The sequence below is a fragment of the Ruditapes philippinarum genome, unplaced genomic scaffold (assembly GCF_026571515.1).
Source record: "Ruditapes philippinarum isolate M1 unplaced genomic scaffold, ASM2657151v2 ctg823_1_1_1_1, whole genome shotgun sequence".
Taxonomy (NCBI): Eukaryota; Metazoa; Mollusca; class Bivalvia; order Venerida; family Veneridae; genus Ruditapes; species Ruditapes philippinarum.
This window is the reverse complement of record NW_026853081.1, coordinates 211,384-238,824: the sequence shown is the minus strand read 5'-3', so window position 1 is coordinate 238,824 and position 27,441 is coordinate 211,384. Positions and strand designations below refer to the sequence as shown.

Here is a 27,441-nt window from a genome sequence, read left to right as displayed (position 1 = left end):
TCAGGTTCAACAGTCAGCTCAGTATTGTTCCCCTGGATCAAACAGCGGACCTGTATGTGCATGTGGAATAGCAATAGCTGTTGGAGCTGATACTTTCATCTTTAACAAATGTTACAACACCATATTCAAATTCGACTTAATATGTAATGAAGGTGGACTTATTGATATCGACGAAATGCATCCCCACCATTACAAGGTCTGTATTAATTTTAGAAATCTACAATACGTGTAAGTAAAATGAATTCCATTATTAAAAAAACTGAAGAACATTAATTAAGGTATTTTTATCCAAGATTAATACACTTGTTACTATATATAGTAAGAAAATTGCCCGTGATTTAACTGATTATAAGTGTCACGTGACCTATTATGACTTTGCGGCCCGGGGCTTTGCGGCCCGGGGCCGAGAACTGAAACAAACTGAAACAATGTCGTCAGATTTTACGTCATCAAACTGTTAACTGTAAAATGAAAGTAGGTTTTTAGCACGAATCGCTTGATTTTATTATGAGAGCTTAAGCGTATTTCGTACAAACACAGTCTTTTAACTATTGAAATTTAATTAAATAATACGACAAATTCATTCCGAAAAAAAAAAAGAAAATAATACAAGTTTGCTTCTAATTTCTAGTGTACTTTGTACACATAAAGAGTAAACAACTCTGTAGAAGTAACTGTACAGTAGAAGTAAAGACAGGAATTTGAACGTATAAATATCAAAGTATTTGTTTAATACAAATGCTATTATTAGATCTACCAACTGTATTAAATACAATAATACAAGTCATAGTTGTGCCAGAAGGTGATAATCGGCCCTGAAATGAATAATGCCCTCGGGCTGAAGCCCTCGGGCCATTATTTATTTTGCGGGCCGATTATCACCTTCCGGTCCTACTCTGCCGTGTATTAATCTCTTATTACACACATACATATATAGAAGCTACTTAACAACACTGAAGTTGATAAGGCCACATTCTGGCTTTCAGTTTAGTTCACTGTTAAGTAAACAGTTTTTTTTACATAAAACAAACACACTCATCTCGCTGACTGAAATCCATAGTTTCGATATGTTTTTAGTTTAATCCGTATCTACACATACATAATCAAGTGCTTTTCCTGATACAGCAAATGTTTCTGGGAAGGCAACGTCAGCAAGTTACTTTTTTATGCTCCCCGAAAAATTTCGGGGGAGCATATAGTCGACGCCTTGTCCGTCTGTCCGTCCGTCCGTTGTCTTGTCCGGAGCATAACTTGAAAACCGTTGGAGATAATTTGTTTAAACTTCATACAGTGGTAGAGGGCATTGAGGGGGAGTGCAGTGTCAAAGAACCATAACTCTATTTTGCCCGGTTTTTTAATTATTTCCCCTTATAGAAAAATATTGTCCGGGACATAACTCTAAAACTATAAGAGATATCAACATGAAACTCTGTAGGTGAATATATCTCAATGGGTAGATATGCAGTGCACAAGAATCATAACTCTGCCTTGCCTAATTCTGGAGTTATTGCCCTTTGTTTATTTTTACTTTTGAACTTTGTCTCGGAAATTACTCTAAAACTACAAGATATCAACTTGAAACTTTGTAGGTAGATGTATCTCAATGGGTAGATGTGCAGTGCACAAGAACTTGAACTCTGCCTTGCCAAATTTTGTAGTAATTGCCCTTTGTTCATTTTCACATTTTAAACTTGTCCGGGAAACAATAAGAGATATCAACAAGAAAGTTTGTAGGTTGATAGATCGCATTGATTAGAAGTGCAGTGCAAAGAACAGTTACTCTGCCTTGCCTAATTTGGGAATTATTGCACTTTGAACTTTTTCCAGGAGCATAACTCTGAAACTACAAGAAGTGTACTTTCCTGTGTCCAAAACCTATTCGGGGAGCATCACCCGGCTCAACCGGGCTCTTGTTACTTCTATTTAACATAAAATTATTTTTTTTTTCCGGCCGGATAAAAATCGAAATGTTTAATAGTTTTCTTATTTTTATCTTATCCCCTTATCTCATCACAAATAGTCGAGTCACTAGTAAAGTAAGATAGTTTTTCACATACACAACTTTTTATGGAAACATTCGGATCTTTAAATTTACAAAACCATATTAATCTTGAATACATTGTTTAAGTAACATAACTTAGATATAAATTTCATTTCTTTATTTACATTAATTTCGGTTAAATATATAGGTCAGAACACCAATAGGTACCATTATCGACATAGCATTTCATGGATGGAGTAACACAATGAACATTGACATATACATGTCTGCTAAAGATTACGGCAATGTTGATGGCTTATGTGGAACATTTGATGGCGACAGAAGCAATGACCTTCTTCACAGAGATAACAAAACCATTTCAAATGACAATAATCGGAGCTATCGATTCGCAGATAGTTGGAGGTAAGAATATTAATTTTTAAAAAGTTCTCAGTTCAGTTGATGTTGCAACGTTGAGAAAAAGAATTATTAATTTTAAATGGAATATTTTGTGTTTAAACAGGTGTTTTATTAACAGATACTTTTAAATGATGATTTACAAACTAGGGCCTTTTTTCGAACGTCGGGGCATTTTTCATATATTTGTTTCGTCTTTTTTGTTTTCATTTTTCCCGTTTCGGGACATTCCTTAAGGATTCAGTGTTCTTCTTTTAGGTAATAGGCTTTGTATTTAATGAATGGTTGCTTTAATGTATCTAAATTTTGCAAAAGTTAACTTGACTGTTCTAAAGTCATTAACAAAGTTATGTGTTTACCTAAGTTTATTATTGCTTTTTATTGCTTAATGTTTTACTTTTGGGTTTTTTATTCACACAGGCATTTTAAAGTCATGTGACTTTCCAGCTTTATTGATTTTTAGAAAATGTCCTCAGACGCACCTCTATACGAACGGGGTAAACCCAACAGCTTTTCATGCATGTACATTGTATCTGAATATCTTCCTTAAACAAACAAATCCAAAGTCATTTGCGGATTTTAACCCGCATTGGTACGGGGCAAATGGTTCGAAGTCAATAACCCTACCTAACAATAAATTTACTTTATTTTATAATTTTTGAATAGCTTAAAAATGCATTTTCGATAAAAATAAGTAAATCTATTGTACTCACCCGAGCGTCGGCGTCGGTGTCGGCGTAACCACTTATGCTAAAGTTTTTGTAATACCTCAAATATTTTCAAAGTCCATTGACATATGGCTTAGAAACTTTGCACGCGCTTGTTCACCATCATGACCCCAACCCGTAAACAGGAGGAGGTAATTGTATCAAGCTTTTTGACAGAATTATGCCCCCTTTTCGACTTAAATTTATGTTTAAGTTTTTGTAATACCTCAAATATTTTCAAAATCCATAGACATATGGGTTTGAAACTTTGCACACTTGTTGCACCATCATGACCCCAACCTGTAGACAGGAGGAGGTAACTGTATCAAGCACTTTAACAGAATTATGCCCCTTTTTCGTCTTTGAATTAACGTTGAAGATTTTATAATACCTCAAATATTTTCAAAGTCCATTGACATATGGCTTTGAAACTTTGCACACTTGTTCACCATTATAACCCCAACCTGTATACAGGAGGCGGTAATTTTATCAGGCATTTTGACAGATAATGCCCTTTTTTGTGTCGCCTTGAAAAAGGCGACATATAGGGGTTGCTTTTATCGGCGTCGTTGTCGTTGTCGGCGTCCGTGCCGGCGTCGGTGTCCCCGTAAGCTTGTCCGGAGCATAAGTCAGTCATTATAAGTCGTATTGACTTCAAACTTGGTATGCATGCTTCTTAGTGCACAAGAACCGGTACTTTGCACTTCTTAATTTTTGAGTTATTGCCCTTTGTTAATGTTCATACTTTATTTTTGTCCGGACCATTTCTCCTAAAGTATAAAAGGTATGGACTTGAAACTTCATAGGATGATAGATCTCATTAAGAAGAAGTGCAGTGCACAAGAACCTGTACTCTGCATTTCTTATTTTTTGAGTTATTGCCCTTTGTTATTTTTCATACTTTATTTTTGTCCGGGCCATTTCTCCTAAAGTATAGAAGCTATGAAAATTTTGTCCTTTAGTTATTTACTCAGAAAATTTTACATTATCACGGCTCTTTTACTATCAAGAACTATGAATAGTCGAGCGTTTCTGTTCTACCGATAGCTCTTGTTGCAATCGTTCTGATGAATTATTTGAAAATAAATAACAGAGCATTATAAGAGTATATTTACCTTTTCCTAGAAAGAAAAGATATTTTAGAATATAAAATCTGTAAATCCGTCAAAGAACACAAGGATAAAACCTAAGTTTTATCAATGCTCGGAAAAAAAGTTGGCGAAAGTAGAAGTAGTCTAGTCTTTTTCGTCGGCGTTTTAAAGTTTTCTAAGGAAAATTATGAATTAACCTTCCTGTGCGTTCTTTTAAAAGTAAGGACCCACAATTATTTTCATGAATAATATAATATTATTTTATTGTTGTATTGGCAGGTATCAACGGTTGTGAGCTGACATAATCCGGGCCGCTATGCGAGTTTTATATTACAAACCACCGTTTAACCTTTTCCCTTATATAAGCGTGTTTTCGACGGCTTTTTCCCCCCCCCCCATCCCCTTTTTTTAGGCACTGTTTTTCGTTTGGATATATTGTTAAATAAAAGTGACCACTTTTTCGGCGCCGTCCCCCATCCAAATGTAACATCAGGGGGTTGCCAGAAGGGGATGTGCCCCCATCTGTTTGGACATGTGACAGGCTAAAAATGGCCTTAGGTCGATATTAGGGTAACTAGAAACCGACGCTGAAAAGCCTTTTACTCTATCTCAATTCATTGAGAAGTTGCAGCACTTTGAAATCAGTTTTGATGGAAAAAACAATGCAAAATAGTGATTTTTGGCAATTTTGTGACGTCCTCCGTTGCCATGGTTACATAAAATTTAAAATTGAGCATGCTGTTACACAGGCTTTGGTCTAGTCAACATTTGTGCAAAGTTTCATTAGTATTTAAGCATTTTGTATAGTTTCATAGCAGTTTGAAATTGTAAGGTTTTTCAATGACAACGGCCATTTTTCGCAATATGCTCATGGGGTAAAAAGGTTAACAACTTTATAACGAATTTGCTATACAGCAGAAAACTATATTTGAAGTGAATCGACAATTTTTACTTCATACATTGCTAGCATCTGTGTATAAAAAATGATATAAACTTCACAACAATTAAATCAAATTAAAACCAAACTTGCAGCTCTAGTTATACATACAAGCAACTGGTCTTGCAAAATTTTTAACTCTGCCGTTTTGTGCTCCGTTTTTCTCTACTTTCTTATCTACGTCGTAAATATGGGAACTTTGATCTTTTTAATGCATCAGATTGTCGGATGAAGAAAACTTGTTTAAAAATGATGCACGCTTGCTGACGCCATGGAACACACAAACGAACGGGATGGCAGACCAGCCTTGTAGCAGACCTAACTCTATAACAAAGAGGAAATGTAAGATTAATCGTAGAAATAGGCGAGAAACTCAAATTCCCGTACAGCACAAACATAGGAGCCGGGAGTCTGTATCCCGAGAAAGAGTAAGTAAAGTAAATTACTAAGCTATACATGATCATACAAATTTGATAAATTATTCATGCGTTTAGCTTTTATAAATTCTAAACACATTGTATTCTTATATCTGCTAAGTTTTGTGCTAGAAGACGCTTAGAAAGTAGACTGTATTTACAACTGCCGTCCATGAACAGGCTCAATCACACAGAACCTGAAATGTATATAATTGTACGATTTTGGTTGTTCTTAAGGCATAACTTATTGTTCTTACCACCTTTGATCATATCCCTCGTACAGAAATTGTACAAAAATATCAAACTCCTTTCATCATATGTGCATATCAATTATTCTTCTAATCTTTTTCTTGTAAACATTTACCAGAGGAGCACAGACAGTTTCACAGAAGAAGAAGCATTTGCACTGTGTAACAGCTCCATTTATAATACTCCAGCAGTTATGGAGTTTCCAGACTACCTTGCCGAAGAAGACCCGGATATAATTGTTGAACAATGTGTTTATGATTTGACTGTGAGTTGATTACATCAGTATTTGCTTCAATTTAATATAGGGTTTTACAGAAGTAATATTTGATTACATTGCAGTCAAGTCATACTTAACCAGCATTATGTGAAAAAAAATTTAATGTCTTCTTTCTTTACAAGATAATTCAACTGAACAATTAGCTATGATACATACAAAACCGTAAGTACATTACAAATCAAAACAAGATATGTATTTATACATTTTAGCATGGGAACGACACAGGCTGGGTTGATGCACATGTCACTAATGTAAACAATGTCGCAGACACTGTTCTAAACCTCAATCCTGTATTTGTTGCAAATAATACAGACAAGGTTAACAGCTTTCGTTTGCAAATTTGTTTGAACAATTGTAGTGGAAATGGTGAATGCCTAAAGACAGGTATAATGTTTTTTTTCACCAAAGACTTAAAATTAGTTATATGAAAAGCTTATCAATTGCTTTACTTACACTATCATGTTTCATAAAATGCTAATTTAATTAAACTGAGCAGGCAGTTTTAATTCATTGCATGTTTAACATTATATTTTAAAACATTTATTAAATTTAAACATACGTTTAATTGATATTTCCATGTTTATTATTTCATCTTTTATTTCCTTTGTGTATGACTCCATTTCCTCTTGTTGTTTTTTAACTTTTATTATCAAGAGGGGTGTGAGATTATTTAATTGATTCATCATGTATTTGTTTTTCGAATATTTTGAATTTAAACAGTTTGGCGAACATATTCCTAAAGATAGAGTATATATTATTTTTGAAGTATAATGTTTTCATATCAGTTGTTTCCTTTTTGATTTAGGAGTGTGTGAATGCCATGGAACATTCCGTGGACCAGACTGTAGTGATGACATAAGAATACCTCCTGTAGTTTATGGTATAGAAGGAAATGGAATCTGTGAATTGTCAGAAGAGGATGACTGTACTTGCTTCGAAATCCGATCTGACAACATGTTTGATGGTTTCATGTGTGATATAAGTAAACATAGGGTTTGTTTTCTATTTTTCAACGCTTTTCTCACAGGTGAATATATAACCTGATAGATTTTTTTTTAATCTTATTGATCATTTTATCATATATAACAACAGAGCGTCCTTTGCAAATTGAGCTTTGAAAAAACAGTGTACATCATGAAATCATAAAAATGACTATACACAGGATTTAATGTATTGTGTCACCAGATTTTTTTCATTATATATAAAGGAATATCTCAATGGTACTCGAGTTAAGATGGAACAATCTATTCATGCTGGTTACTATGAGGATATCTTCACTGGCGAGTGTTGCGCACCTGAAAGTAGAAAAAGGCGATCTGAAGAAATCAACGATGATGATCCTTTTGTTATCTCGTATGACATTTCTGTCAGCAATGATGGTGCTGCCTATGGTGAAATCAACACCGTCTTTGTCTATGATACTACATGCTTGACACAAAGTACAAGTCAAGGGAATATCATGATTGAACTGAAGGTGATGTTTTATAGGCTTTTTATTTGATATAGTGAAATTTGTGTTTTATCAAGTCAGTATTCAAGAGATCCTCATAACAGAAAAAACACGCATGATTATGTTATAGTCAACAATACGTTAATTTGAAATTAACAATACTCGGCCATTTAAACATTATATGTCAGTGAAATATATTATGCCTTTGTCATGTCAGTTTATACTTTCCATTACTTACTTAACCTTAGCGTGTTCGATCTTATGAGCATCAATTTTAAAGCCGTTGGCCTTTTTAATACTGATTGCATTTACACTTGAGCAAACACAATAGATACTAGTCTGCAGTACTTTACTGTTTCAATAGCTTCAACTTGACGTTTTCTTGCGGTAAAATTTTATTTTATTTCTCCAATAGGATGGCTACTGCTTTATCGACGGGATTTGTGTAGTACGTAACTTTTTGTCACCGGTTGGTTGTTTACTTTGTGACCCGGATTCAAATCTTTACAGATGGACGAATGGTAAATTCTCATTACTAAATGGAAAAGCAATTATTATATTGAATAAGAATTTATTAATCATGACAGAAAAAAATACTAAGCATTGATTGATTGATTGATTGATTGATTGATTGATTGATTGATTGATTGATTGATTGATTTCAGGTACCTGTGTAGAGGTAGATTCACAAATGACTACAGAAATGATTATAGGAATCGCTATTGGATGTGCTCTTGTTGTTGTTGTTGCCTCAGTTCTTCTTTGTTACTTCGTGTGTTGCAAAGGGTCACGTAAAAAACGGTAATTACATTTTTTGATAACGAATTATTTCTTATTTTAATATCTCCTATTAAAAATTGAAAAAAAAGAATAAACAAATATGTCAATATGTCAGTATTTAATTGCCTTTTAATGTTTATAATGTTGCTGTTTCCGTGTAATACTGATCTTTAAATTGAATTTTGATTTTAAAATTTTACTATTTAATTGCAGGCAAGTTCAAGACTCCAACGTATGTCTTCAAACGAAAGTATCAAGCATACGATATCTTCCCGAACCCGGGAATACATCGTTTATGTATAACAAACACAAACTGTGAGTTAAAAAATATAAACAGATGCTGTGAAGAATTGAAAAGTTGGAGATTTTTAAACAGCTATTAATGTGTCGTCGTAGTTTGTTGATTATAAATATAATCATAACAGTTAACCTCGTGTTAACTTTATACAATGTATGCAAATGTTCTCTATGATAAAGTTCTTCCGATCCTACACAAAACAGATGAAAATTGAAAGGTCTTGTCATGGCAAAATAAAAATCTTGAGCGTTCAATTTAAACATTGCTAAAGCTTTTAGATTATGTCTTAGAATAACAAGTATTAAGATTTCTAAATTAGCATAAGCAAACACAAATTTAACGTGCTTTTGTATAAAATAAATATAGAAAAACAGAACATATCATCTTTGAAAACAACAATTTAGTTTTCGATTTTTATCATGCACGGACAATAATAGGATATATTTGTCAAGACTCTGAGTGACAAAAGGCTAGATTACAATCCATTTTTAATTATCCTTACTCTGACTTAACAGGAAACTATTTCATGAATTTATTTGTGTTATGTTTTTGTTATATCTATATTAACAGACATTGTTGTATATGCTAACATCTTTGGCATGGTATTTTTTTACTGAGGGTGTACATTTTTGAAAATTTAAAATAACATAAAACCTTGTATTTTTTGTACATTTATTATTAAATATAGCATCAATAGCTTAGATTATATCATTAAATAACCGTAACATATATAACAGATTTCCATATACCCATTCAAAAATAAAAATGCCTAGATGGTGTTTCAAGTTCGTGTTTTGATATAGCTGAGTTATAATGACAGTTATGTCTGGTTATAGCCTGAAAACGGGATTATTTTTTAGGAGTCTGAGTGAGAGCATCTAGGAAACAAACAACTTTATCCCGTTTTCAGGACTTAACTAGGCAGTAGAACGTTTTTCTGTTGTTGTTTTTTTTTTAATAATTGGCAGTACTAAATTAAAGGCAAATCTTTGGTGGGCTACATTATTTGTTGATATTCTAACAATTTCTTAAAATAAAAATATATTTTACCTTCTAATCGACTAATGTTTACACGAAAAAAGCAGTCCGTTTTAGAGCATTTTGTAGGTGCGAGATGACGTAGTATCCTACCATTGAAATAAATGGCTTATTAATTAAATTTCACTATATGTTTTTATATCTGAATGCTGTAAACTTACAGCAGAACTAAAATGATCAAAATCATTTATTCTAACCATTTCAATATAAAAAAGTAAACAACTCACAGTTTATGTCATCTTTATGTAACAATGAAGCTCAAATCATCAGAAGAAATTTGTATTGTATAGATATAATGGCAGTAGTTTTCTTATCTGTAAAAGCGAAACTAGATAACAATAATTGTAAATACAACAATCCATACCGCCAGTAAGGTTGGCACGATGATTTAATAAGGAAGCAAAAGGAAAGTGATTGAAATGTAAGTGAGCAATATTGTGATATTAAGCATATATTCTACAACCCTTGTAAGTTGGTACTAAATCACTTCGTAAGTATTATTTTTAAATGTTAAGATATTAAGTTTCATATTGTGTGTTTGATAGATCATACAAAGTTTAATTTCAGTCAAGTTAATAAAAATTTAGTCCTCATCATGTCTTTGATGGTATACCAAGGCATTTGAATATTTCTTTCTGCACGAACAATTTATGATTATACGAAATCTGATGAATCCGAAAAACATACACAGAAAGGAATAAATATCGACCAAATGAATATTGAATTTGCTTTTGCATCTTTTAAACAAACTCAACTATGTATTGTAATTTCAGAAGCTTTTTTTGTAAATTAAACTATGTTGTCATGTGGTTCCATTAAAATTTCAAGTCATAAATATCTTCGTTTGTTTCCTCTTATCCGTTGTATTAATTTGGATATTTCCATAATTTATATTGGAATAAGCGCTCCTTAGTTATGTTATCATTTTGAAAAGTATACTGGTAGCTGTCAGAAAGAAAACTCAGTATCATTATCAAACTTCTCGTCAAAGATTACTAATAAATCGTATTCATCTGATAATTATGTCTTAACTAAATTGTAATATGCATGTTTGTCTCCACCAGAGCAATTTAACTCCGAATAGGTGTGTTCTTCCCCTGGAGTTCCTAGAACATTGTAATGGGTATCTTGATTATTGTGTTCTCTGGTTTTATTTTTGTCTCTTTTCCTTGCATTCGTTTGTTCACCTTTGTTTGACCCAGCAATAGGTGAATCTTTCATATTTTCATTTAAGTAAACATTATCTATGTTCTCTACATTATCGTGTCCTGGTGCACTTGGCGCATTTATGTATAGATTGTCAACTTTATTTTTAGAGAGATTATTCTCGTTGTCACCTTTACCACCGTCTCTGCATTCACCATTAATGTGTCCTTCATTGTAGTATACAGCTTCAGTAACTTCGGGTTTTTGTTGTACAGAAGTTTTTCTGAAGTTAAAATGGCTAAAAGGCAAATTGCCTCAGAATCGAATACATTTTCCTTCATTAAGAAGGCCAAGCATGAGTTTAATAACGTTTGAATAATGGTTTTTAAATCATAACCGTACTTATAATCAAAGAACAACAGAAAAAAAAGATGGCTCAACTTTTTGGTCTATAAGTAAATTTTTGGAAACAATATCCGGATTCAAAAAATAAAAAACATATATATAAAAAGCTAATGAGAAATAGAAATAAAATTATTTCTGGGGCAGAATAAGCCTTTAAAACTGGAGACATATTTGTGCTTGAAGTACTTATGGCATCTTTACATTTTCACAAGAGATCTGATTAAAGGCATATTTTGCCTCAGAAAAAAAATCGTTCTTTCTAAAGAATGGAAAATATAATTTTTATATTGTTTAATTCATGCTTTTAGGGCATGTTAGACGCTTATCACTTAGACAGTAGTGCTTTATGTGAAATTTTTTGACTTACAAGAGAAGCAAACTGTAAACTTAGTAGTATTTTGACTTCAATTAATTAAAATACCAAATCAATATTAGCTATACTAACCGTATTACTATGTAGGTAAACGGTTGTTTATTTATTTATTTATTTAATTTATTTTTTTCTCTAGAAATCAACAGGGCAACAAAAATGAAAAGCTTTTGAAGAAAAAAAATCAAGCATTTCTTTGTCCTAATGGGCATTTCCAAACTTCTTCATATGATTTGAAATAATCAAAACAAAGAAAAAGTAAAATAAATATGTGTCGTATAAATTAAGTATGCTAATATGGTATTAGGGTTACCTGCGATATAGCCAAACAACAACTGCAATAATACCCATAAATGTTACAACTGCTACAGTTGCTCCGATTATAGCTGGTGTTGTAAATACTTCTGAACTGACTGGAATAGATATAAAACGCTTTGAGTTTTAAAACGATCCTTATTCATACAGAAAGTATATCCTTTAATAAATCGGTCTAAGTACACGGTATTTAAATTACGTGCGTCACTATTTCAATTACTCTCATGTATGACTGCATGAGTTAACCATGCATTGATATAGTAATAAATGAAACTGTAAATCAAGGAAGTAATTTTGATATTAAAGATTATAGATGTAATAAAAAGAAGAGTTTTAAATGTCTTCTCATCACATAAATCGTTATAAAGTGTTATAATTTTAAAGTAAGTAATATCCACAAGTTCATGTTGAATTATAAACAATAAATGAAGATATTATAGATAATAAAGTAAAAATTAAAAATAATCACAGAATATATAAAGTATCGAATGTTATTCAATTAGACGCAGTCGTCATTTACCTGACTTTTCTGTGTGTCGAGTTGTTTGTGCCATGCCACCGGATGGTAAATGACTTGCTTTTTCTTGAGAGTTTAGTGATGTGTCTGTATTTCCAACAGATGTTGGCACACTTGTATATCGGCTGATGGCGCTGTTTACAATATTGCACTGAACTAGTACGTTGGCACCTTTTTGTGAAAGAAAAAGAATACATTCAAATGAAAATACAATTTCTGTGATGATTTATAAAGCTCTTATAAGCAGATTTTTTTTTATTACTTTCATTCAGACTAATGGTTATATTAAGAGTATATCTAAGATTGTGGTCTTTGATAACAGATAGTCTTTTCTCAAAGGTTTTAACTTTCCCAGCAAATGCTCAACCGGAAATATTATCAGAATCATGTTCTTGATCATTAATAGGTTTTTGAGATTTTTTCAACTGCAGTTATTTGTATTTATGCAATTAAAGTAATATGTGTACCACACATGAGTTGTGCTTCTTAAATTTTACGATGTTTTACAATTGTTATTAAATCGACAAATTGAAAAATAACAATATTCATAGAGTAAGATAAATAATTTTATGGTTAGCTAATTTTATGTTGGTATAAATGTATAATATAAAACATAACAATTAAACAAAATTGTCTAACCAAACCGTTTTAACAAATGGTAAATTAGATCTGATTAAATCTTATTTATTTCTTGACAGACTTTAATAGTGGACTTATTATTCACCATATGATTCCAAAGTCTTTACATTTGTTATTAGATATATATACTGAATTGACTTTATGAAATTGAGAGTAAACATCTTGATCGGGAATATTCTATTAAATTAAACTTAAATTTCAACTTGTAAATAATATATATTCGTACCTTTTATTGTAATCCAAAACATCTTTGGAAGCGTTTCCTTGAATGACACCGTCATGTTAGTTACAAAACCAGTTATGTTTATAGCTGTGTTATAAATATGCGTGCCTTCATTTGAAATGGTTTTCAAACATTGAAATATCCGTACGCCATTTACGTAAAATAAAGTGTCATCTGTGCATTTAGTATGGTCATCATTTGGCCTGTAATAATGATAATGACAAGAGATTATTTTATTATATTATTATAGCAGCTATGTATGAAAGAGATTATGTCTATAACATAACAGTCAAGGTTATTTTTCTAAATACAACGACGTTACATGTTCAAAGTACCTTTTTCTGTTTACAATTTAAACAAATTTGTATCATTACTGGTAATATCTGCATCATAGTATATCTATGACTTTCCAAATTGGACATTTCAACTTTATTTTACTTGGATAAAAGTGTGTTTCAAAAAATTGTACCAGACATTATGCCTCCTTACAAGCAGTAAAGAATTCAAATACTGTTCATCACCCCTGAATCTTCAAAAATATTCATTAATCTATTATTTAGAATATCTATTAATAATGATTTAAATGTTATTTTATTAGAAAGTACTTGTAATAATAATTCTGACGACAAAAGGTCTAAAAAATCACAAATTGTAGCAGTAAATAAACCAAACTATGCTTTCAAAATTAATATATCTTCTTGTTTAATTATCTTTTTTCCATACATCAATTAGTCATTGTTTTCTTCTCAAACACCCCAATGTTGATTCAGAATGTTGATATAAGATATAAATTACTATGATTATTATGATATTGAGACTTTGAGAAATTTATTGAAAGCTCATGTGTATTATAAAGGCAAAAAGACATAGTGACAAGGACATTTTAAACATATTCGTTTACAAATGAGCATGGCCTCGAAACGCTGATGGTACCATGGTGCTAAACAAATATGTTCATTTGATTACCTGTAATCGACGATATTAATAGCAGTATTATCTTTAGTGCCATGTACAAAACAGCCACAGTGTTGCGAAGCAATATCTTTTCCAAGCAGTGAGACATGTAAAGTGTCATTGTCATTTATCACAGCTTCAAATGATGAACACATGTCACGTATTGAACCTGTATATTAAAATGTATCATACAGACGAGTAATCTAGTATTGACTTAGAGTTATTTTTAATTAGATATTTTTCACAAATTTAAAATGACAAAATATTGTATCAAAGGTTGTGCTATAAAATTTACACATTGTAACTTATTAATTAGCATTTTATGATTGTGGAACCAAATTATTGACGGTAATAGTAAACTGATTTTTTTCACTTAGTTAAGAAAGAAAACTTTTGCTGATATTGCTCTTTTGAGAAAAAAGATTTAACAGAGATATCTACAAAAAGGTGATTTGATAAGGCAAAAAGTGTCAGATTGAAATGAAATATTTACCTTTAGCTACACATTCATATGTTAGGATGGCATACCATGTTTGGCGTTTATTTTGACTAATGTTCGGTGGTGATTTGAATGTTTCACTCAGTGTACAATTATTTTCCTGAGAACATAACTCGTAGACTTCGTTTTTGAAGAAAATTGGATTAATGTCCAAATCCGATGTTAAATTTTTATTTGAACAGTATGAGCACGACTTGTATCCTTTTTCACTTTTTGCATAACGAATACTTTCGATAATAATGACGTCACCATGGCTACAAGAAAGACTGTCAGATCTTCCTTTACAGATATCACTTGTGTCAAAGTAATGTCTTAAGCAAATAGTTGACGAATAACACTTCACGTGATATAAATGCTCTGAAAATAATAACACCAAAGGCACAAAAAATATATCCACGTTTGTTGTTTTAAATACTTACTTAGAAACAAGATACTATAACCATATTTCTACTTTGCGAATATCCACACGATTCAAGACACTCACTGTCGAGTTACTAGTGCCTTATTTATTTCCACTGTTAACACTTTCAAAAATACCAATACTAGATTTACTTTATAAATAAGACTTTTATCTTTTCTGATCTATAAATGTTCAAGTAACATTTCGCGGCAATCTGATTAAAGTCAGCTCTTAAATAACGCTACATATTAGAATCTGACGATCAGCAATAGGCTGTAACCTCCTCGGGAGTTTTCAAACAGCCAATCATCGGCGAACTTTCAAAATTTTGAAAGCGATGCGTTTTCTAATTTTAACCGCTGGAAAACAAATACTAATTAGGGAATTTTCACGATTTCGAGAGAACAAACGGCGTTTTCCATATACCCTGCATCTAACTTATCTAAACAATATTGCCCATTAAAATGGATAACGTTAACATCATTTAAAGTTTACTTCTTTTTTCTGACAAAGTCAACAATTTGCTATACTTCCACGGACGCCTATCTATAAAACCGGTTTTATTGCATGGCATAAATTGTGTTTTTTTTTCGGGAAATCCGAGTCATAATGAAGGCAAAACATGAACGGATGCACGGTGGTGATAAGATTAACATGTACGAAATAAATAGATTTTAGTCTCTAGATTTAGCAAATACATCCTTATCATGTACACATCTTTATCCGATTTTAATTTCTACTTTAAAAGTAACTCTCCATTACACACTTATTAAATATTTATCCTTAATAATGAAATCAAACAAAAACCTCATAAGTCATTTCAACATGAGTGAATATAAGCTAACCACCTTAATCGAAGCAGTTACATTACACCTGCGTTCTCTTAATGTCCATAAAAAAGTTCAAACGTAAGGAGTTTTTTCCATATGTATATATTTCTCGAGTTAAATTCCATAAGGCAAATACAATATGTATTGTTAGACAAATTACAAAATAAATATACAACAGAATGGAAATAATTATGTAGTTCGATTAAATTTCCATTGAAAAAATATCCAGCAGTTAGAATCATGTTAAAACAATTTGGAATACTATTACAGCTAATATTATTTTTTTACTTAATTGAAGAAATATTTAGAAAATATGTAACAATATATAATATTATTATATTCTATTAATATTATTATATTATATCATTTCAAGTAATTACTTATAATTTGTAAAATTTTCAATACGTTTATAATATCAGTTCGATGTACCAGTTGTATTTACATTCAATTAAAAGCTGTTAAATTAACGTTAATTAATCGTTTTATTTAATGTTTTTATGTATGAGAAAAACCTACCTGTGATATATATCAACATAAGAAAAAGTTTCATCCTGTTAATCCACTATCTGACAAGTCGTGCAGTAAGGCAAAATTTGAAAGAATAAATCTTAAAATTGCCCTTCCGTAGCATTACTGTCATAAAACATTAAAAATCAACTTTTTCATTCCGCTGATAATAAAACATGTTGTTAAACATAGAAATGCTATTAAATAGCTTGAGTAAATAGAATGATTTTCTTAAAAAGGTTATTTAAACGCTTGAGTACTATAATGTATCGTATTTTATATGTTTGCACAAATCCAAATGTTTCAATAAAGAGTCTGTTATGGGTTGTTGTTCTTTTTATTTTTGTAGTTTCGATTTTGTTATAAATCATCACCCTTAACCAGGAAGATATCCAAAGTTACTGAAGCAAGTTTGCGATAGAGTGTATATGTTTTGGTGACTGCGCACCATGAAAAGTAGCATTATATAATAATTATTAATGCATATCATCAATTTCCCTACTGGTAATCTGAAATGCACATAATAATATTTTAATATAAGGCTTCAATATTGTAGGAAAGCAGACTTGAAAATATTGTGAGCACTTAGCATAACTAGTTAAAGTTTCGATTCACCATTCGTTGTTTAATGTTATATTAGTTTGTTTAGTTAAATGTAAGAACGCAAAAAATGACAAATTTATTAGATAAAATCTCCTTTCCCTATTTTAAGTAATTTCTAAATGATAATGCAATTATAAAAAGAAATCGAAAGAAAATGTGCAATGAAGCGGAAACATACTTTTTTGAAAGTTTATCATTTAATCAAGTGGCATGTTGTATTTAATAAAATGTATGAATAGTTCAATTTAAAGCGCACACATCAAGCATTTGATATAAACAAGATATGAATGTTTTACTAAATACGATATAGTCACTAATCACTGATAATTAAATCACAGTTGCAACAGGCATTATGAAAAAAAGCTTTGAACGGACGAATCTATTTTGGATGAAAACAAATTTCATAATGATGTGATGTGAAAAATTACCAAGTGATCAGTCTTCATATTCTCCTAGCTTACCCCTCCATTAGGCCGATTTTCTGATTCTATCTGAATTTCGGTGCCCATTTAAACATGATTATACATACTGGTTTATTTTTGTTTAAAGGGTATAAATCTATATCTAACAAATACAAATGTTGCTGCAATGCATCAATTGAGGAGCTCCGCGCAAAGAAATGCACTCATTACAGATACATTTCTAAATCATTCCTACACACATGTCATTTTCTATTTAGATTAAGTACTATTGTACATTATTCTGAATGTTTTGTAAATCATTTAAATTCGCATAATTATACTTATCCTATGCACTGTCAATGAGAGAGGGGCCAGATAATAATTTCAAAAATGCTTTCACTTATGCCTACTTGATAAGGAAAGTAATTCCAACACAAACAAGACTAACAAGAATTGTAATGTGACATGACAGCAGTGCAACATTGTTCTGTGTGTGTCACTACTGTAGTCAGTAATACAAGATGATAATAAAATATTAAAGCATATACATTTTCTTTTTCTCCTGTAATACTACTCATTTTCTACAAATATCAACAACTTATTATAGTAAAAAAATGTTAAAATTCCTATGTAAAAATATATGAAAAGCCAATCGACATTTTCAAAATGTGCGGCAAATGGTATATCATGATATCTCATACTAAATTGTGTATAGAAAGTATGCAAATAAATAGCGATTAAATCATCATTATGATTCTTTTTGATAATAAATATAATTAGTTTCTAATAACATATGTCTACAAACTGCAATTATATTGTAAAATTCTATAAAAATGCTATAATTCACATTTTAATGTCATTTTCGCTCACTTTCGCTCACTTTCGACAAAAAAGTCCTTTTTAGCTCCGAATTTATTTCTAGTTTGAATCGAAGGGATTAATTGATCAAAATCGGGTCGATAGACAAAAAAATTGTGAGCACAAATAACAATAATAATAACAAAAATGAAATATTTTTATAAAAATATTATCAACAGTAGATCTAATTTTATATTGGTCTCATTAGTATATGGTTGATTGCCGAAAAAGTTGTTACATAGAATATCTCTGTTACTCGTATTTATTACACGTGAATATTGTATGAAAACAGAATAAAATGTTCCGGAACAAAATATTATTTGCTATTTTAAGTATGGTTTTATCCCTTTTTTGTGCATGCGTCACATGCTTTTAAGGCAATTATCTACCATTTTTATGTATTCTTTTGTGAAATTCAAACAATAATTCTGAAGCAGATATATAGCTTTATACACTTTAATATTATTTTTGTTTATTTTATTTGTGTAAATTGTGAAATTGTGTATGAGTAATTATCTACAGATAAATGTTGATGTTTATTTCCGGCTATATACTATGTATGTATGTGAGAACAGTTATCCGTAATTCTTGGTGCTTTGGCGTGTCAATCAAATGTGTGGCATCTGCTTCTTTCTTTTGTTAACTTTTTTATGACTTAAGCATTGCTATTTTAGTGTCAGTTATTTATGACGAGGTCACTCTTATCAAACGGTTCAGTTCAATTATGAGACTTGCTGTAATTTGCTTGGTGTTTATGACATCTGAATACCTGCTCCTGCTTTTGGAATTTCTGTATAACTTTCATCAGAAACAACATCCTCTTGCTTTGCACATGGACGATTTACACTACCATCATTATCCTGAGATTCTTTCTGATTCCTCTTCTTTTAGGTCTACGTTTTCGTTATTAACAGCAATTTTCATTTTTATATTAATCATGTTAATTTCATTTTTCGGTTCAGGTTCCTTGATTTATGATACAATCTCTTATCGTTGATATATTTGCCGTGTTTCACTGACAATTATATACCGTGAATATGTTTTCCTTTTGATTTACTTTCGTATTTTTGTGTTTAATTTCCTTAAAGACAAGTGATAGATAAACATTATTTGATTTTTCTGAACTTGTTTGTATTTTAGCAATATTTACGCATAACTCTAGTTTATACAATTTCAAGCAAATGTAATAAACGGCATCAGTCAAATATTATCCAGATTATTTACTTTGTCTTTATTATTCGTCCTCAATTGAATGTAATAGAATGTTTAGTTGGGCAAGCATGTCAAACCGTGTTTTTGTTGTTCTGTTACAATCAGAGAAAGAAATGCAAAATCTGATTCCTGTTCCAATGAATTTACATTTTGAATAATGCAAATTACATTTTTTTGCTGAGATCTGTTATCATTTTCTTTTATTTTGCAAAGTTTCGACAAAAATACCCTTATACATGAAACTCAACTATTGTTACTGCATTTTGTACCTATTTGCTAATTAATCTGTTACCGAAATAAAGACAAGAGCTGTAAGTTGAATGGGGCTCAAATTATCAGAGCATCATAGTAAAATATGCCCTCGGATAACGTAGAAAGTAAAAGAGGAAAAATATTTAATTAAAAAAAAAGACATTATATAGTTATGAGATTTGGATATTGGTCAAATAATTTTCTATTTTCACAACGAGCCATATAAGTAGCAAAGAAGGGGGCAATTTACTTCAAATTCATGTCTAAAAGAATAATAATAATAAATCTTGTTTGAAAGTTATATGTGTACGGAATTCAGATCATTAATGCCAAGAGTAACAGGCTTTTGAAAGTGATCTCCAACTATTCCACTTATTAGATATGTTTCATGTGGATACCTCCAGTAGTTTTGAAGATTATAACTGCATGTAAAACTATCAAAGTTCACACACGGTCTTAATTCAATCAAAAACAGTACAAGAGTTACGGGCCTTGGAGAGTAACCGACAGTTATGATCCCGAATACATGCGTTATGTACCCAGCAAAAATCTTCAATAAATCTGAAAATTGATGTTGCAATTTGCTCTTTAACTAGGAATTTTATAATATAAAGAGTCATGTTTCACTTGAAATACATGTATAAGATATTATTGTATCATAGTTTGGGGACTTTTCTGTTGAAAATGTGTCAGAGTTAAATCGTATACATATACATGCACAGTGCGTTAACTGGAGTGCAGGTATTAGTTACCCGCTCTCCAGAGCATGCCAATTGATTGGTTCATTTTTGCTGGGGTTTACTTATTGTGACGGCTGAGAAAGGAAAAGCGACAGAAATTTCATATTCAGATGCTCTTTCATTGGATACTTTTCTCTGGGGTTTTCATATTGTGACAACAGGGAACGTGTTTTTATGCTTGACTATGATACAAAAGAGAAAGAACATCAAAACACTTGGCAATCTGATTTATACTCGGTTTACTCGGGGACTACGCCCCCTCGTACAAATCAGATAGCCTCGTGTTTCGATGCTCTTTCTATTACCTATGGGTATTTGATGTCGTCATTATTTTATGATCTCAAAATAAGTGTGTGAAGTTATAAGCAACTTCAGTGGTTGATGAGATGATATTGTACAACTTGCACATAAAATTTAAAGATCCTGTATATGAAAATCAATGTTGTTACCACATTTAAGTGAAATTTTATATATGTATTTAATTATGTTTCTAAGACAACATTTAAACATCGAAGAATATGTATGATATTTGTGCACATCATATGTAATCAATTAAAATATATGCATTGATTTTCTATTGGCAAATTTGACTTATACTGTATAGAAAATAAATTTCTAATTATCTCATTTTATTAACATGAAATGTAAATTCGGTAATATCTTTACAAGTAATGCTTTTCGGAACTTATATTTATGATATAAAACCATAAAAAATTGAGTAACAGGATCTTTAAGTAAAGTGTTACCCAAACACCTAAGTCCACATAAGTAGGATATCCCTTTTAATATTCGAAAAGCCAAAATAATGATAGAAGTTAAAGCATAAATTTTAGACTAGATAGACTATAACAGATTATGAGATGATTTGCAAAAATAACAAAAAGCTTTTTTCTACAAAGCAAATTAAAACCGGTGAGCAGTTTACTTACCTGCCATAAAGTACATAGTATATATCGGACAATTGCAAAAGCAGTTGCATGATAAACTTCTGTTACAGATCACTATGAAAGAGACCAAAGAATATTAGATATAGTGAAATTTTCATTTTCGAAATAAAACCTTAAATGTTTTGATGGTTTGTTGGGATTTAAATTATAAAATAACACTTTTTTATTAGGTCAAATTGCGCGTTGCAAGTTTTACTGGTTGGTTAGCCAATTGCTTTTGCATTCGCCCTTCTCCAATTCTGACCGTATTCTAAATATATTATATTTTTAAAAATGAAAACAATCAAGTTATCTAAAAAAAATTGTAAGTACTTAAATTCATAATGTATTTAATATAAAAGCAATTAAAGCACACGAAAAGAAGAATCAAAGACACACCATCTTGACACAACACTTCCTCAATATAAAAATCAACACGTGTTTCAACTATAAATTATTTGAAATGAAATATCGTTAATGTACAAATATCGGGTGATTTATTGCCCGTTTGTAATACGATTACCACTACTTCCTGATAGAGCAAAGCTATGTTTAACTAAGACGTATACACGATATTAATACTGAGACATTTATACGTCGCAAATATGATGAATATTAACAAAAATGACATCAAACTGATATATCTATTGTGAATGATAGTCAAAGATTTTGAAAAATTCTTTTTATATCAGAATGCGAAAAAAGATATTTTATATTTTTATATTGCATTATCATTCAATAATACCAGGTTTATCTTTTAGAAGCTTGCAGCTACTCAGACATATGGCCTGTGCGATTCTGTCAATGAACTAACATTCAAACCTATTACATAAGTTATAAAACTGTATCCATTATAAACTGTATTTGTTTTAATGTTTGTTCCGGGCTTGTTCTCTCCTTTTTCTGTGTTTCATAACAGGGTGCTTATCCTATGGCCCTGTGTGGCAAGGTACTATTGGGGCTGCGTTAAGTGCATGTCTCGCTCCCTTGTTGATATTTCTTTTTACTGCTTATTACCCTCGTAAAATTATTAAAATTGTCAAATGCAAACAAGCATAAATGATTATGGACAATATGTAATGTGAACTGACTTGACTGATAACAGACATTAATTTAATATAATTTTCAGATAATTAACCGTTTTTAAATTGAATTTTTTTTACAATAAAGTAAGCTAACCATTTTTACAAATATAAAATTTATATATCAACAACGTTGGATTTGTTAAACATAATTATCACCAAAGATCACATGACACTTAAAAAGAAATTGTATGCACTTTTGTACATAATTTCGGAATTCCTTAGTAGACGATCATCAAACATTAAAAAGTTAAATATCTTCCTCACGTAAATCTAACTTCAACCATTAGACCCTGACGTTTTGGGACAATAAAATATAACGATCAAAGAAATAGTTTGATATTCAATGTTCATCCGATCCTCAAAATTCTTAAATACGATTGTCAAAGGAATATCAAAGTTTAAGTTTGACATTATTGACATTTATTTTAAATAACAGAGTGATAAGACAAATGGTCCAAATGGTCATATTCTCCTTCTTCCTCTTCTAGACTAGCACTATTATTATCTGATTCTTTTATAACAGTTTCTCTATCCATCAGGTCTTGCTGCGTGGTGTTGATTTTGACATTAATGTACATACCAGTACATTTTTGTACTTTACTCCTATCCCATGGTCTCACTTTGGTGTGTGAATAATTGTCTAAACACGAAGTGTCATGGTTTTTTCCGGGAAATTCCATATGAGAATAAGTGTCCTCGGTTTTCGGTATTTGTTTTTTCATGTCAATAAGAATATGTGAATAGTTGTCGATTCCAGCGCACGTGTCATACGCGTCTTTCTTTCGCTCACTTTTAATGACTTTGGCATAATTAGTTTGGCTTCCATTATCAGTGATAACGAACTTACCATACGGTTCAGTGTAATTAACACCCTCAAATTTACTTTGTTCTGTTTGTGGTCTTAGATTCTCTGTTTCGGATGTTTCTGCATACATGTTATCAGCAACATCTGCGGGCTCTGCATACACATTGTCGTCACAACTACCATCATCCGATTCTTCTTTTTTCTTCCCTACTTCTTCATAGTTTGAGTTTGAAAGATCCTTAATTTCGAAATCACCAATTTTATTTTCGGTTTCGTAACCTTGATTTATGACACCACTCTTTATTGTTAAATTAAATATATTTGCCGTGTTTGACTGAGCATTATATTCCGCGTACATGTTCTCTTTGTTCTTATCTTTGGTAGTCCTATTTGATTTCCTGTAAGACAAATGTTTAACACTGTTTGACTTTAATACCATCATGTTATTTGTAACTCTTATTCAAGTATTTCAATTTATTAACAACGAATGAATGACACCTGTGATATACTTGTATGTTGACTTATTAACCTGAAAATCATCCATTGTGTTTCACTAGTGAACAAAAATAAATCAAAAATTGATGGCAAATTCCGATAATACAGCGATGTTATGGTGATGATCACCTGTCCAAGTTGTTATATACCACGGGCATTGTTTAATCAGGTCAATAGACTTTTATAACCTTGTAGTAATTCTTAATTGTATGGCAAAAAAAATTCTTCATTTTTTTAATTTTCATTTTGACCGATAGCCTTTTTAAAGCAAAAAGGTCCTTACTTAGCAGACGCTATACGTCTCTTCGGCATTTTCACCGCTTTCTCAATGTTATTATGTTCATTAGAATGCAAAGCAAAACGCTTTTTGTATTTGTAATACCAAAATCAATAATTTACATCGCATGTTTACTTTACGTAACGTTTAACCCTAAATCCGGTAAATCCTTGAATGACTGGTTGCCTTTAGCTAAGTCATGTTTCACGCGTATGACGTAAATTATAAATAAGTTTTACTAGTATCGAGGTCAATGTCATTTTCTATGGACATTGTTGTGACTGTGTCTTAGCCAGTCACACCATCGAAAAATGATTAGTCATTAAATACTCAGTATCAAAGTGAAATATTTAATGGTAGGTATATTAGTATGTAATTACCTTCTGCAAAGGAAGCAAATTGTAACGGTAATGATAACAACTACAGCTAACAGACCAGTTGAGCCCCCGGCTATTACCAGAAGGCTGAAAACATTTTCATGTTCGTTTTCTGAAACGTAAACACACATAAAAATTAATATAAATTGAAATTAATAATGTGAAAGATATATCTCGCAGTAAGATTAGAACTGATATTTTTGTTTTGGAATTGCAAACAAATAACATAATTTAAGTGGTTTTCTAAACGTTATAAGTAAATCAGCGTTCTAAAGATGAAGCATTTGTTCACATCATGCAAGTAAAAAGTATTAGATGTTTAGATTTAGTTTTTATATGACTCTAACTGAATACTTTTTAATTATTGTATATGATAACATGACACTAAAATGTGCAAAATTTTAGATAAATCAAACCATATTAATCTTTTTATGCACATACCTTCGTAACTTAACGACAAAGTAGTCGTTACAGTATTTGACTCTGTGTTAGTTGTTACCCTTGATGTATCTTTTTCTGGTGAGGTTGTTAAGGTATCTGTTGAAATGGTGTCAATAGTAGAGATGCTAGTTGGGGAGCTAGATGGAAAGGTTGAGCTGATATTTTTGTTACCACACTGAACTGTCATATTTATACCTTAAATTGATACATCAATATGTTAAAAGGCGCTGAACTTATTACCAAAAAGGGAAAAATGGTTAAGATAATTGGCCAATGAGTATTCTTAGGAAACTATAAAAGTACTTCAATACAACAAACCTTTAAGAACTAAAAGTGAAAGCATTTCTTGTGCATACTGGGCCTTTTTAAATCTAAATCATATAACTCTTATAATTATTATAAACATTTTTCTTTTAAAAATAAAATTGTTAACTTTTGAAAAATATGCGGCTATCGCTACATTAACTCGATACTAGTAACTAGAGAAGAAAAATATATAAATCCATAAAAAATAATATTCTTATAAATTCTATAGATATTATGCTTGTATTATATAATTGTAAGTTTTTGAAAGACATATCAAGCTGATGTTTTGATGGTCATTATCTTTCAGCACAGACATATTAATGATAAACGCGTAAAGTTGATAAAGTCACCATGAAGGAGAACTTTGGAGTTCTTTAAGATATCTTGAAAATGTGAATGTACTCATTTACATGTATATGAACAATTATTTTTACCTTTGACATGTAGCCATAACATCTGAGGTAAATCATCAGAAAATGAAACTGCTATTTTGGTAACATTGTTGATGATCGTTATATTTTTGTTTAACACTGAGAAGTATGTGCCGTTTTCTGTACATTGCAACATATCTTCACCATCTACTATAACTGAGCTACCAGCACAACTAGAGTTGCCTGTGTATGGCCTGTAGTCAACAATTGCCATTTTTGTGTTTTCCGTGTCGCCTTCAATGGTGCATGAACAGGTTTTGGACGCATTATTAGTTCTGTCCAGGTAAATATGAACGGAGTCTGTTTTCTTTGTCCACGGTGAACACATATCCTTGAATAATTCTGTATATAATACATATAATACAATAATATGATCACATAAAGTTATCGTTTACATTTTATTTGGATGTTAAGGTTTTATAAAATTAATGACATCTCTGTGTAGTTTGAAATAAAATGTTGCAATGTTAACTGTGTTTCTTAGATAAACATATGATATGTATATGCACTGTGCATTCATATTTCGAATTTCTCTAACATCTTTAAAATAAAAGAAATGAAACCATAGAAAGGTTCATAAATAAGATTTAAAGAAATATTAGAATATGTTGTGTTAAGTTCAATATGGTAACTTAAGATACCACCATCCTGCCACGTTGTCCCTTTAAGTCATTTAAAACTATAAAATAATGATATATGAATTAAATAATGATTTATGGGACTTTCACAAATGTATTATAAAATATTAACTGTATCATACAAAATGTTTGTTCTTGCCTTTTTCAACACAATCATACTTAACATTTGCTGTCCAGACATGATTATCGTTCCCAATATCACTTGTTGTAAAAATACACATCCTTTTCTTGGAGCAAGCCTTGTACAGTAATGCCTCAAAATATGTAATATCCGTTTCATTCTTCCACTCATCTTGCGGGTCATTATTAGGAGGACATTTTCCACAATCATTCATCTGACTACTTTCATAAGTACTTTCTATTTGAATTCCTTTTATCCTTATCATGTGATCATTAAAACACGATAATTCCGTAGAACTATTCTCACAAAAAACGTTTACTATACCATCACCGACAAAGCATAGCTTTGACGAGTTGTCCGAAAGAGAATTCACGGAACCTGTAACATATAAATTTAGTAAATACCATGTAGCACAGAGTGTCTATTATGTTAATAGACAATTAAATAATCACAATTTGCAATTGCCCATTACAGAGCCACTTGGGTTCTGGATATCTATAACTTTCTTTGACTTAGTAAGACACCCCAATTAAGACCATTCCGGAATTAAAATCATTCTTCTTTTAGGACATTTTTTATAGAATGATAATTTCTGTCCTTCAATTGTAGCATGATCCACAATAAAGACCACCCTGCTTTTTTACTTCTAAGACCTCCAATTTCAGTCCCATTTCTTTGTTCTATTCTATTAAGTTTCCCCAATATTGAGACCACTAATAATCAATGCAAGACCAAATTAGATCTATCTGGTCTTGATACTTGATAACTTTATAACCTAATTGACTGGAATATTATACAAAGTGAACAATTATGCAAAATGAGAAGATAAATTTAAGCGATGTTAAACTTTGGTTTCGTAAACAATTAAATAATTATTTTATATGTGAATAATTTAAATAATTAAATATATCATTTAGACCAATGAGAGATATCAAATCTATACAATTTTACTTCTCTAGAATTAAGTTTTGCTTTTATCAGATAAGACATTATAACATATGTATTTACATAAGTATATGTCGGTTAT

At 31.0% G+C, this 27,441-nt stretch overlaps 3 protein-coding genes across 3 annotated transcripts; 1 reads left to right on the top strand and 2 right to left on the bottom strand.

Annotated features, from left to right (window-relative positions):
* Window positions 1-20: 20 nt before the first annotated feature.
* On the top strand, window positions 21-10,199 carry LOC132733412 (von Willebrand factor D and EGF domain-containing protein-like). The gene is made up of 10 exons (XM_060720063.1): window positions 21-196; window positions 2,190-2,404; window positions 5,354-5,561; window positions 5,917-6,063; window positions 6,285-6,459; window positions 6,881-7,068; window positions 7,283-7,549; window positions 7,941-8,046; window positions 8,191-8,326; window positions 8,519-10,199. Exons 1-10 carry the CDS (start codon window positions 176-178, stop codon window positions 8,622-8,624), a joined length of 1,569 nt encoding a protein of 522 aa, XP_060576046.1. The 5' UTR covers window positions 21-175; the 3' UTR covers window positions 8,625-10,199.
* LOC132733423 (uncharacterized) lies at window positions 9,868-16,804 on the bottom strand. The gene is made up of 7 exons (XM_060720073.1): window positions 16,456-16,804; window positions 14,704-15,066; window positions 14,223-14,379; window positions 13,260-13,459; window positions 12,398-12,565; window positions 11,876-11,975; window positions 9,868-11,070 (listed from the first exon to the last, which is right to left on the bottom strand). The coding sequence occupies exons 1-7, from the start codon at window positions 16,487-16,489 to the stop codon at window positions 10,662-10,664; spliced, it is 1,431 nt and encodes a 476-aa protein (XP_060576056.1). The 5' UTR covers window positions 16,490-16,804; the 3' UTR covers window positions 9,868-10,661.
* Window positions 16,805-22,636: 5,832 nt separating this feature from the next.
* LOC132733277 (uncharacterized) lies at window positions 22,637-26,074 on the bottom strand. Its single transcript, XM_060719892.1, has 4 exons — window positions 25,659-26,074; window positions 24,919-25,113; window positions 24,481-24,589; window positions 22,637-23,726 (listed from the first exon to the last, which is right to left on the bottom strand). The coding sequence occupies exons 1-4, from the start codon at window positions 25,981-25,983 to the stop codon at window positions 22,949-22,951; spliced, it is 1,407 nt and encodes a 468-aa protein (XP_060575875.1). The 5' UTR covers window positions 25,984-26,074; the 3' UTR covers window positions 22,637-22,948.
* Window positions 26,075-27,441: the final 1,367 nt, after the last annotated feature.